The 12,025-nt window shown below is 41.7% G+C and overlaps 1 protein-coding gene across 8 annotated transcripts in view; it reads left to right on the forward strand.

Annotated features, from left to right (window-relative positions):
* LOC140650550 (polycomb group RING finger protein 3-like) overlaps positions 1-12,025 on the forward strand; it is a 187,929-nt gene that overhangs the window by 80,541 nt on the left and 95,363 nt on the right. For all 8 annotated transcript variants that reach the window (XM_072859013.1, XM_072859015.1, XM_072859016.1 and 5 more), the window contains one exon: positions 10,302-10,419. In XM_072859013.1, the coding sequence (XP_072715114.1) occupies positions 10,311-10,419 (109 nt within the window). In that variant the 5' untranslated portion in view covers positions 10,302-10,310. The remainder of the gene's footprint in view (positions 1-10,301; positions 10,420-12,025) is intronic.

The raw sequence follows: 12,025 nt of genomic DNA on the forward strand, positions 1-12,025 counted from the left end.
GGACTTCATCCACAGCCACAGATGCTTTGAGGTGCACCTTATCCAGCATGGACTTATCCTTGGGCCACAATCCCTTCAGAGGTATACCTGCTGTGGCACAGACATAACTATGGCCACAGACATTTCAAGATATACCTGCTCTGGCATGGGCTTATCCATGGGCACAGACGCTTCGGGGTGTCCTGCTCTCACGTGGATTCATCCACAGGTCACAGTCCCTTTGAATCGAGTTCACACTGGAGTTCCAGCCTGTCCAGTACAGCAGCACAGAAACAGCAGCGATGTCCTGGCCATCTGCCAGCCCAGGCGCAAGGCCATTGCTGTTATCAAAATGTTCCCAGGCACAGCACAGTAAGATGATCAGCAGTACAGCAGCACGGCAAGCAGTGAAAGCAAAAAGCAGCCACTAACGAGCCCTAGACTCTAACATACAGTAAGGCAGGCAAGCCCTATGGCAAGCACAGAAGCCTGCTGATTAATAGCTTAACAGCAATAACAGCTATAAATTCTATCTATCTGGCACATTCCAATCAAATCTGTCATTATCTTGAACCCTTCGAGCCCCACGTTGGGCGCCAAAAAGGACTGTCATGGTTTAGCCCCAGCCGGCAACTAAGCACCACACAGCCGCTCGCTCACTCCCCCCTGGTGGGATGGGGGAGAGAATCAGAAGAGCAAAAGTAAGAAAACTCGAGGGTTGAGATGAAGACAGTTTAATAGGTAAAGCAAAAGCCACGCACGCAAGCAAAGCAAAGCAAGGAATTCCTTCACTCCTTCCCATGGGCAGGCAGGTGTTCAGCCATCTCCAGGAAAGCAGGGCTCCATCACGCGTAGTGGTTACTTGGGAAGACAAATGCCATCACTCCAAATGTCCCCCCCTTCCTTCTTCTTCCCCAGCTTTATATACTGAGCATGACGTCATATGGTATGGAATAGCCCTTTGGTCAGTTTGGGTCAACTATCCTGGCTGTGTCCCCTCCCAGCTTCTTCCGCACCTGGCAGAGCATGGGAAGCTGAAAAGTCCTTGACTAGTGCAGCAACAACTAAAACATCTCTGTATTATCAAGACTGTTTTCAGCACAAATCCAAAACATAGTCCCATACCAGCCACTATAAAGAAAATTAACTCTATCTCAGCTGAAACCAGGACACCCCCCAATCCTTGTATCAGGACTGTCCGTCTCTGCAAGTCCCGAGAAGCTGAATGCAAAATATTTACTTCCACCCCTGTGTCCAACAACGCCAGTACATGCTGTGTTCCTCCCCGCGGCCACTGAACTGTAAGCGGAATAAAGGGGCGTCAGTCCCCCTCACTCATTGTCACTGCTCCCACTGCGGAGGGCCCGCCTACAAGTCAATCTCATGCCGGCAGCAGGGACCATTCGACTGGGGCACTGGGCACTGCGGGAGTGGGTAACATTGCATCATTTCTCACAGCCCCCCTTGCCCTTTCTGGTTGGTGGTGCACTATGCTGCCCTGCTGGCAATTGTAGCCAATGTTGATATAACTCTCGAGTTGGTAATCCATTAATTTCTTCCCAGGGCACCCCTGCCCATATAAGTTCAGCCCATATTGTATTCCGCGTCACTTTCCCTTTTCCCTTCTCTTGTCCAGCCTGGCCAGGTTTCCCTGTCGCTTTCTTTCCTTTTGCTGCTCGCACCACTTTTGTACCCAATACAGAATCCAACTGCATCAGTGCCCCCACCAGTTCTCCCACCCATTCATCGGTGGCCATTACAATTGCCATTAGAGGCACTTCTAATTCTGTGGGGGCCAACCTAAGGAATGTTGTCTTAATTGATTTTGTGACTCGGACATCATCAGGAGCCTCAGGGCATCCCAGCGTTACCATATGAGCCATCCCCAACTGCCGTAGAGCATTTACACCCTCGTGGATTGTTTGCCATGGTTGAACAGTGGCTGCTAGCTCTCCAGTAGACGGATATACTGTATCAGCCACAGCCAGCAACCATTGATACAAAGTGGGAGCCTCAATTTCTTGACCGTTGTCATCCTGTATTCCCTGAATCTCCTGGAATGCCTGCCATATCTGCGAACTCCCATTTGCCATAGCTCATTGCAAAGGAGAAGCACAGTATTCCCTGCATTATCCCACACCCATATGAGCCATTCCAATAGTCCCTCTCCCCAGGAGTCTGTTTGAAAGTGCTAACAAGGTCTTGTAATTCTGCTGTTTTAAATGTCCACCACACCTTGGGCTGCATCCTTCCGCCTTCCATGCGCATTTTGCAGACGGGCCGCATCTGGCGGTTGTTAGTACCTCGCATAGAATTACCTTCAGACCACCCTTCCAACGAGGAGGAACTCCAAATATTTCCAGCACAGGACTCCAGATCCCAAGTGGCTGTTGCTATAATAGCCCGTACCTGTGACACAGAGACTGTCCCTTTCCCGACCTTCACTCACTTTCTGTTTGCTACTCTGGCTGCTAAGACCTCACAAGCATGTGTTAACTACTGCGTCCGTTCCGACTATACTCTGTGTGCCCACTGAATCCTGACATTCTTGCTCCTTACCTGAGAGCATCCTACATAGATGTAAGATCTCATCCAGGGTGCGGAGTGCAGTGAGGAACAACCATGATGCTTCAACTACCGCTTTCCTCTCCGCCCCTGGCCGGCAGCCCAGGCGCAGCCAAGTTAACATCGCCTCAACTTGCTGCGGTGTTACTTCAGCCGCTTTTTGCAACTCCAGCCAGTCTGCCGGAGCTGACCAGCCTGCCACCATTCACGCAACTGAACCCCATCGTTCTGTCAGGGGCCATCCTGGTATGCACCGCAGGGACAGCTCAAGCTTCCCTGCCTCCTCCGCTTTTGACCAAAGCGGCATTGTACCTGATGGATCTTGCCAACTGCACCAAGTGTTACAAGCAAAAAGCAGGTGTGGATCCCTCAGGGATGAGGCACAACACTCAGCAAGTGAAAGCTTTATCTTTAATGAAAGCGTAGCATTACCATGGTGGGAGCCCCAGCACACTGACACTAATCAAATGGGGACCTGACGCAGTGGAACCCTGCTCGGGAGTGAAGCTCAAGGGAAAGTACCACAGGGATAGATAATAAAACTTGCACTGATTAACATATCATACATATGCAATGTCCTGTTTTGCTCATTAGCAAACTCACTGACGTAATGCAGATACTGTTGTCCGAATTCGGAGATCCACAGCTGGCCTTCATGTTGGCACCTGTGCAAGGGTATGTGCAGATGAGGGGGAAGCAAACTATCCCAGGTTACCATGACAACAAGATAAGATGTGCTTGGGACTCTATATACTTGGATGGGGGAAGCAAACTACCTGGGTTACTGTAACAAAGTTTTCTTGCACCCTACAATCTCTATACTCGTCCTGAGTACCCTGCCCCTGCTTCTACCTCTTGTACACTTTTTATGTCTGAGTTCAGTCAGGAGCATCTTGCTCATCCATGCAGGCCTCCTGCCACCTTTCCTTGCTTTCCTACTTGTTGGAATGGACCTTTCTTGAGTTTGGAGAATGTGATCCTTGAATATAAACCAGCTCTCCTGGACCCCTCTTCTCTCCAGGGCCATATCCCATGGGATTCTTCTAAGCAGATCTCTGAAGTGCTTGAAGTCTGCTTTTATTCCACTCTTTGTGATAGATGTGAATGCTGGGTTAATTTAGGCCTTTGAGACTGTTAGCTAGGCACTAAAGACAGATGCTGAAACTTTTTAAAGACTATTGAAACTGTCTGAATATAAATCTGTCTTGATGCTTTTATAGGAACCCATCAGTAGAGGGATTAACTATTTTGTTTAGTTGATTGATAATCACAAAACTAATAATATTTCACATGGAATTTGTAAACTATTTAGACAAATGTAAAATCTTAGACATCAATAAATGTTGAATTCACTATTGGTAACATAGAAATAACTTTCGGCAAACATCAACACAAGTCTGGAAGTGTATTCATAACTGTGTAAGTGAAATTAAGATTGCTTAACACTAGAGTTTTGGGGGTTATTTTTGGTATGCTGTCGTGGTTTAGCCCCAGCCAGCAACTAAGCACCACACAGCCGCTCGCTCACTCCCCCCTGGTGGGATGGGGGAGAGAATCGGAAGAGTAAAAGTGAGCAAACTCATGGGTTGAGATAAAGACAGTTTAATAGGGAAAGCAAAAGCTGCGCACGCAAGCAAAGCAAAACAAGGAATTCATTCACTCCTTCCCATGGGCAGGCAGGTGTTCATCCAGGAAAGCAGGGCTCCATCACGTGTAACGGTTACTTGGGAAGACAAACACCATCACTCCAAATGTCCCCCCCTTCCTTCTTCTTCCCCAGCTTTATATACTGAGCATGATGTCATGTGGTATGGAATAGCCCTTTGGTCAGTTTGGATCAACTATCCTGGCTGTGCCCCCTCCCAGCTTCTTGTGCACCTGGCAGAGCACGGGAAGCTGAAAAGTCCTTGACTAGTGCAGCAACAACTAAAACATCCCTGTATTATCAAGACTGTTTTCAGCACAAATCCAAAACATAGCTCCATACCAGCCACTATAAAGAAAATTAACTCTATCTCAGCTGAAACCAGGACATATGCCTTTATGATGATGTGTCAAAATAGTTCCAACATTAATAGCTTTGTAATTCTTGCATTTGCTCTGTTTGCTTCTAATCTTTTAATTAGACATAAATCAAAAGCTTTTCCCCTACAACTGTGTACTTCTGAGTGTGTGTATGGTTACAGGAAATATACATTTGTGGTGATTTTATAAAATCTGGTTTATTTTATATGATGTAGTATGACTACATGACAAGTAAATGACTTGAACATTTGTTGGGTGGTAAGTCATAGAGTGCTGGTACTTTCTCACCAGAACAGACCTGTGGTTCAACTAACCTAGTACCCCGTCTGAGGTGATAGATGTTAACAGATGCCAGACAGGAATGTGCAAGAAATCCTGTGTTAAACATCTACTCACATGGGGAGTTTCTTCCTAAGTATTGTAGCTTTGTATCTTGAATCATCAGTGTTTAACTTCATAAATACATTAGTGTGGTGGGTTGACCCTGGTCAACACCCACCCAGCCTCTTGCTCACTCCCCTCTCCCACAGGACAGGGAGAAAATAGAGGGATCAAGATAATGACAGTTTAATAAGGAAAGCCAAAGCTGTGTGCGCAAGCAAAGCAAAAAGAGGAATTAATTCGCTACTTCCCATCAGCAGGCAGATGTTTAGCCACTTCCTGGGAAGCAGGGCCTCAGCACACATAACGGTTGCTTGGGAAGACAAATGCCATAACTGCGAATGTCCCCAATTCCTCCTCCTTTCCCTGAGCATTTATTGCTGAGCATGATGTCATATGGTATGGAATATCCCTTTGGTCAGTTTGGGTCAGCTGTCTTGGCTATGTCCCCTCCCAACCTCTTGCGCACCCCCAGCCTACTCCCTGTGTATGTGTGTGTGAGGAGGGGAAGAGAGAAAGTCTTGAGGCTGTGCAAGCACTGTTTAGCAATAGCCAAAACACTGGTGTGTTATCAACACTGTTTTAGCTACAAATACAAAACACAGCACCATGCAGGCTGCTATGAAGAAAGTTAACTCCATCTCAGTACAATTAGTTAGGATTAAAAATTAGTTATTGGGAGATGATCTAATTCAGTTTGTAATATGCACTTTCCTCTTATGTGATACAGAACAGATCTGAGAAATTCCTAAATACATTTTTCTAAGGGTTTATTAATTGTTTGCTCTTCTTAATTTTAATTTCTCATTTAAGGTGGTAATTTGAGTCCTCTCATTTCTTCTTCATGTATCTCAGGAGTTGTACTGGGTTTACGTGGCAAGGTTTTGGTAGCAGGGGGGCTACAGGGGTGGCCTCTGTGAGAAGAGATCAGGAACTGCCCCCATGCCGGACAGAGACAGTTTCAGATCTCTCCAAAACAGACCCACCACTGGCCAAAGTCGAGCCAATCAGTGAAGCTGGTGGCACCTCTGTGATAACATATTTAAGAAAGGGTAAAAAATGCTGCACAGCAGCTGTGAAAGGGAGGAGTGAGGAAATGCAAGAGAAACAACCCTGCAGACACCAAGGTCAGTGAAGAAGGAGGGGGAGGAGGTGCTCCAGGTGCAGGAACAGAAATTCCCCTGCAGCCTGTGGAGAAGACCATGGTGAGGCAGGCTGTCCCCCTGCAGCCCATGGAGGTTAACGGTGGAGCAGATATCCACCCTGCAGCCCGTGGGGGACCCACACTGGAGCAGAGGAAGAGCATGAGTAGGAAGGAGTGGCAGAGATGAAACATTATGAACTGACTGCAACCCCCATTCTCCATCCCCCTGCACTGCTCAGGACAGCAGGGAGGAGGTAGACCTGGGAAAAAGGGGGGATGGGAGAAAGGTGGTTTTAGTTTTGTTCTTATTTCTCATTATCCTACTCTGTTATTAATTGGCAATAAATTAAATTAATTTCCCCAAGTCGAGTCTGTTTTGCCTGTGATGGTAATTGCTGAGTGATCCTCCCTGTCCTTATCTCGACCCACAGCTTTTTCATCTTATTTTCTCCCCCTGTCCTGTTGAGGAGGGGGAGCGAGAGAGCAGCTTCGTGGGCACCTGGCGGCTAGCCAAGGTTAACCCACTACAGTAGTTTGTGGGGTTTTTTAATAATTGTTTTCTCTTTTCCTCTCTAAACAAAACATCTCAACTCAAGTGGGAATTGCTCAGAACTTCCTATTTCAGATGTTACTTTAAAGAGAAAGGATAATGATAACTTAAGAGTGTTTTGAATGATAAATCAATGTTCACTTTGCAGATTAAAAAAAGCATGTTGGGAAGCACATCAGTTTGTCTCCAAGGTCTAGGTCAGTCAGTATCTCTAGTCTAATCAAACTGACATCTTCATAATGTACCATTTTGCTGCTAGCTTCTTCTTGTCTTTCTAAATAGTTACAAGTATATCTGGCATTGCTTCTTCTAATATAGCATTTTAAGGCATTTCACTGTTATGGCTTAGCTATCTTTAAAAATGCTGATGTATCCCAATTCTTTGACCCTTCTGTGAGCAAAGGACAATGCGTAGCTTGAGTTGTGTATGGCTCAAGCCCACAAGATGCAGGCTAAACTGAAATCTGATGCTGAAAACTTATGAACCTTCAAAATTTCATTGCCTGTCAGAGATTCATCTTGTGCTGGAACTTGTATGTCAGGACCTCTGCGTGTGTAGTGAATCTGTTCTCTTGTTTTAACAGCTGCATGTTGGCAATATGGGTCAGGCCTTCTGGAGAAACCTCTTATTGTGGCTTGCATCTTATTTTGAAGTTGAAGTGACTAATGCCCTGGAAAAAGTTGCCTCTGTACCTCTACTTCCTGTAATAGATTCCAGTGTCTATTCTTTAAACAACTACTGAGTTTTCTGGTGTTCTTCTTAAAAGTTCTATAAAACTGTCACCAGGTTTATTTGCTGCTTAGGTGTAATCAGGGAATTTTATTAGATGTATATTTTTCCTTTACCAAAAAATATCTGATTTTTATTTCCCATTCATTAAATGGATGTTTGTCTAGATGTGTGTATTATCTTTGCTATCCTCTGTTTCTCTGACAAAAATGGCTTTAATTAGGCTACCTATTTTGTAGCTTTTTTTTTTCTTTATTCTATAGTTATTTTGCGTCTTATTATTTTTTGTCCTACCTGAGCTCTTACTGGTTGATGCTTCATTTGGCATTGCTTGACTACACTATAGTGGGGGAAAAAATATCCAATGTTCTCCAGAGGAGAAATTATTTCTTTATTTCAGTTTTTACCATAATACCTTTAGCTTCTCATCCTGGTTAATGCTTGGATTCACTCCTTGGTAATCCATGCACACCCATAGTTTTGGCTGAATTCCTGCCTAGTCAAATAACTAGTGTTATATTTAATTTTTGTGCCTGGGTGTTTTCCATTTTAGGTATACTTTTAGCCTTCCTAACTAGTTTTACCTATTAAAAATTATGCTTTCCATTGCCTTCAGAAGGGTTCACTTCCTTCTTGGCTAGTGGTTCAAACAACAGTTTAAGCCAGCTCCTAAATATTTCTGAAGAATGGCCATAAATAGCTGTTCTCCTGTGCTATAGAAATGTGTTTAGTTCATACAGTTTTTTAAATTGGAGATATCATTTGCTATATTGAAACTGCTAAATATGCGGCTGCTCTTCAGTTGCATGGAAACCTAGCTATAAAATAAGGTTTAGAAAAGAAGTAATCGAGTTCCCTGGTATAGGTTCTGATCTATCTCATATACTGTGCAAACAAATCATGTTTTCATTCTTCTTTGACAGCTAGTTACTAGGTTAATGAAATCTCAAACACCATAAAACAAATTTGGGTTCTGCATCTTTTACTACTTAGCCCTAAGACCTAGAAGTCTTCAGTTACTCTTATATATCACACAGTGTAGATTTTACAGTGCTTGAGAGAAAATGCACTTCAGTAGTTTATAATGGAATGTAAATTTCAATGCTGATTTCTTTCACATTAGTTTGAAAGTTTAGTTTCTGATAGTTCTTTATGATTAGTTTACCACTTAGTCTATTTACCTTAATCCTTTCCTATGTTTAACAAACTTAGGGTTCAGGCTACCATCTTGTCATATTCCTGTCTGAAGCTTTGCATACTGTGAAAAATATTTCACTATTCAAATTCTGAAATGTATTCCAAAACAAACTCAGTTAAAACAAGTATTTGTGAGCCATGCCTACTCAGTCAGTTTACTGGAGAGCAAGGTTATCTGGTAACAGAGTGTACTCTGGTAATCTGCAGTGTGGGAACCAAATGTAACAGATTGTAAACCAGTTTAATCTCCTGTTTTAATTAAATCTAATGCTGTCACCTTATGCTACCAGTGCAATTTTTATTTCGATATATATGTATAAGCAGGCAGTTTCTTTATCATATTTAAAACTGCCCGCATAAGGGTATTTTTGGGGATCAGAATGTATCTGCTTCCTGGGTAACTTATCCTCTCTTTTATTTTAAACAAAAGGAATGAAAAATGTTGCATATATTCTGAGGATAAACAGGACATAAATCTAAGTATTCAATTGCAATTAGAGGGAGGGAAAGTTTAGGAAGCTTGAATCTTAATCCTTGGCTGTATATTTATGAGAATTATATGTTTGAGAGTTAAAAGTTATTTAGTTTCCTAGCACAGTTTGAAGTGACTTAAAAATTTTTGTTACTCTTCTTTTTGAGAAGCAGAAAGATAATATATATTTAAAAGGTAGCAGTATATGCATTATTTAAAGCATGCATTTTGTAGTCTGTTTCTGTTTACTCTACTAGTGATGGGCAATGATGAAAAAAAAAAAGCTATTTAATTTTTAAATTCTGAATGCCTTCCTTTTAATGGTGGTTGTAGCATCCTTTAATTTGGAAAGGGGGGGAAGCTCTGTATTTCACATTTCTAAGTACAACAGGGTGTAGCTCTCCTGATGGGACAAGAAGTTTAGTTTGTCATGTTTTCTTTAATTTGATTTTTAATGTTTAAGAAACCTGGTTTATTTTACTTTTCAGCTCCCTTTTTCAGATACGGATTCAAAATCATGCTCTAACCATGAGGAGATGTGAGGCTGACACTTAGTGTGGTTAACCCAAATTTGTCAAATCAGACCTATTTATTCCTTTTGATTTTGCACTTTACCAATTACAGGAGGATCATCTCTCTTCACTTTCAGATGTGTTAATTACTAGCTTGACTGAAATTACTTAGATGAGTAAAATAGGATTTGGTCTTAAATCTGCATCCCTTGGTGTAAGTGGCAAGGGTGGCGGGCTGCAGGGGTGTGGCCTCTGTGGGAAGAGGTCAGGGACTTCCCTGTGCTGGACATAGCTGGCTTGGCAATGGACCCACCACAGGCCAAAGCTGAGCCCATCAGCAAAGTTTGTGGCACCTCTGTGAAAGCATATTTAAGAAAGGGCAGAAAACACTGGACAGAGAGAGGAGGAGGGAACAAAAAGAGTGAGAAACAACAGAGGCAACACCAAGGTCAGAGAAAGGAGGAGGCGCTCCATGGTACTGAAGCAGATATTCCCTGCAGCCACTCTGAAACCTTGACATGTAAAATAGTGTAGATTTCAATTATTTCACCATTCATTTTTATAATCTTTTAAAAGTTTAGTACTCATTCAAAATATATGCATAAGTATACAAGAGCCTGAAGCTATCTACATAAGCATATATTTAAGGTGAATTATAGTTACTCATTTATTCCAAAACTACTTTTACCTCATCAGTACATCTGAGTTGCTATGTAATGTGTGGGTGATTTATTTTTTTTTTACAGATACCAAAGATGATGACTAGAAAGATTAAGCTTTGGGACATTAATGCCCATATAACCTGTCATTTATGCAACGGATACCTGATTGATGCCACCACTGTAACAGAATGCTTACATACTTGTAAGTAGGAATATAATGCTGTAAGCTAAAATTGTTTTTTTACTTGATGTGCTAGATGTTTTAACAGTTTTAGTTGGAAGTTTAAAGTTTTACTGTGTATCAGCCAGAATAATGCAAGCTTTGCTATGCACTTATAATTTTTCAGCAAAAAATATATTGTTTTGTGAGACAAATAAGGAGAACAAACTTGAAACCATATATAGTAAATGGTATTGTATATGTTTAGGAATGTAGTTTTTCTGCTGAATATTAGAAGAAATGTGGCATGCTTTACAGAGATTATATGATGTTTCAGATTTGCCAGAGATAATTTTTTCCACTACATTTGAGTTCTAGATGCTGTTCACCAGCTTTAATGTATTTACTTTTCTTGGTTTTCTTCCCATTCCTTTTTTTATCTCATTCTTGAGTCCTTTCTCCATGTGCTCCAAATCTCAAGTTCCTTGGTGTTCTGTTTGGAGTAAAGCATTTAGAACCCTAATCTAGGCTTTTGCTTTGTTTTGTACAAAATTCTGTAATGCTGCCATTAACTATTAAAATTGGTCTTGCTAGAGGGTCACCTTTTCATTGTTCTAAAATGTATGTATTTATTTATTTATTTGCAACCCTGAAACATGCACTGCAAGCAGGTGTGCTCAGTTCACATAGGCCATGTCATTTCTCAGGAATGCATTTTTAGAGCAAACCTCTGGGGTGTCTTGTGGAATGTCCCTTATTATAAATTTGTTTTCAGAAAGTTTTGTTGCTTTTGGTTTCATCCTTAGACTTATGGTATTAATTCTGAGGGGAGACATAGCCTCATATTATAGGTGGAAGGGTGGGGAGCAGCTTTTTAAAGAACAGCTATAGGGAAAGTGAGTTTTCCCACTTTGTTTCTTCATTTGTACCTTTTTAGTTTGTCTGTGACAAACTGAGCTGACCTATGCTGAGTTTAGTTTAGGAGGGGTTGGTATCTCCTTATTCAAAACTGGAGGATCTACTGAAGGCAAGTGAGAAGTTAGTGGTTTTAGAAGATGGGTTTGGTTCTTTTGTTTACTTGGTTCAAACAGGTTATGGCCTCACCCTTGCAAGTGGATCTGCTAGTATATACCACTGGAGCAGACTGTAATGCAAGATATGGGCTTAGTGGGCAAAACTACTAGGATTGGTCCAATAATAACCTCTAAAAGCAACAGTAATTTCATCTTAAATATGTAAATACAATATATAAGCAGGGCAAATGTAATTACTTTTTTGGCTTTAACTGGTGTTTATTCAAACATACCATCATGTCTGATAGGTAGATGGCACTACAGCTACAGTTCTCTTGCCTTATACCATAAGGGCTGTTGTAAGGCTGCCTAAGATTAAAGGAATCACTGTTTAAGGAAAAGATGTTTAACTCTTTTTAATAATCAAAAAAAAAATATAATTCAGGTAACTTGAGCTTTTTTAATTTCTGAAGTTTGAGCTGGAGTTCATTTAGAACTTCAGGTCAGGAAAACACTTAATAGTGTAATGTATTATTATTAGTGAAAAAACAGTAGTACCGGTTAAAATGAGGGAATTGTTTTTCTTTGAATCAAATATATGGTTGTGTATAGACTTGGAAACAGTTCCAAAAGCA

This window comes from Ciconia boyciana, chromosome 4 (genome assembly GCF_034638445.1).
Source record: "Ciconia boyciana chromosome 4, ASM3463844v1, whole genome shotgun sequence".
In the NCBI taxonomy this organism is placed as follows: Eukaryota; Metazoa; Chordata; class Aves; order Ciconiiformes; family Ciconiidae; genus Ciconia; species Ciconia boyciana.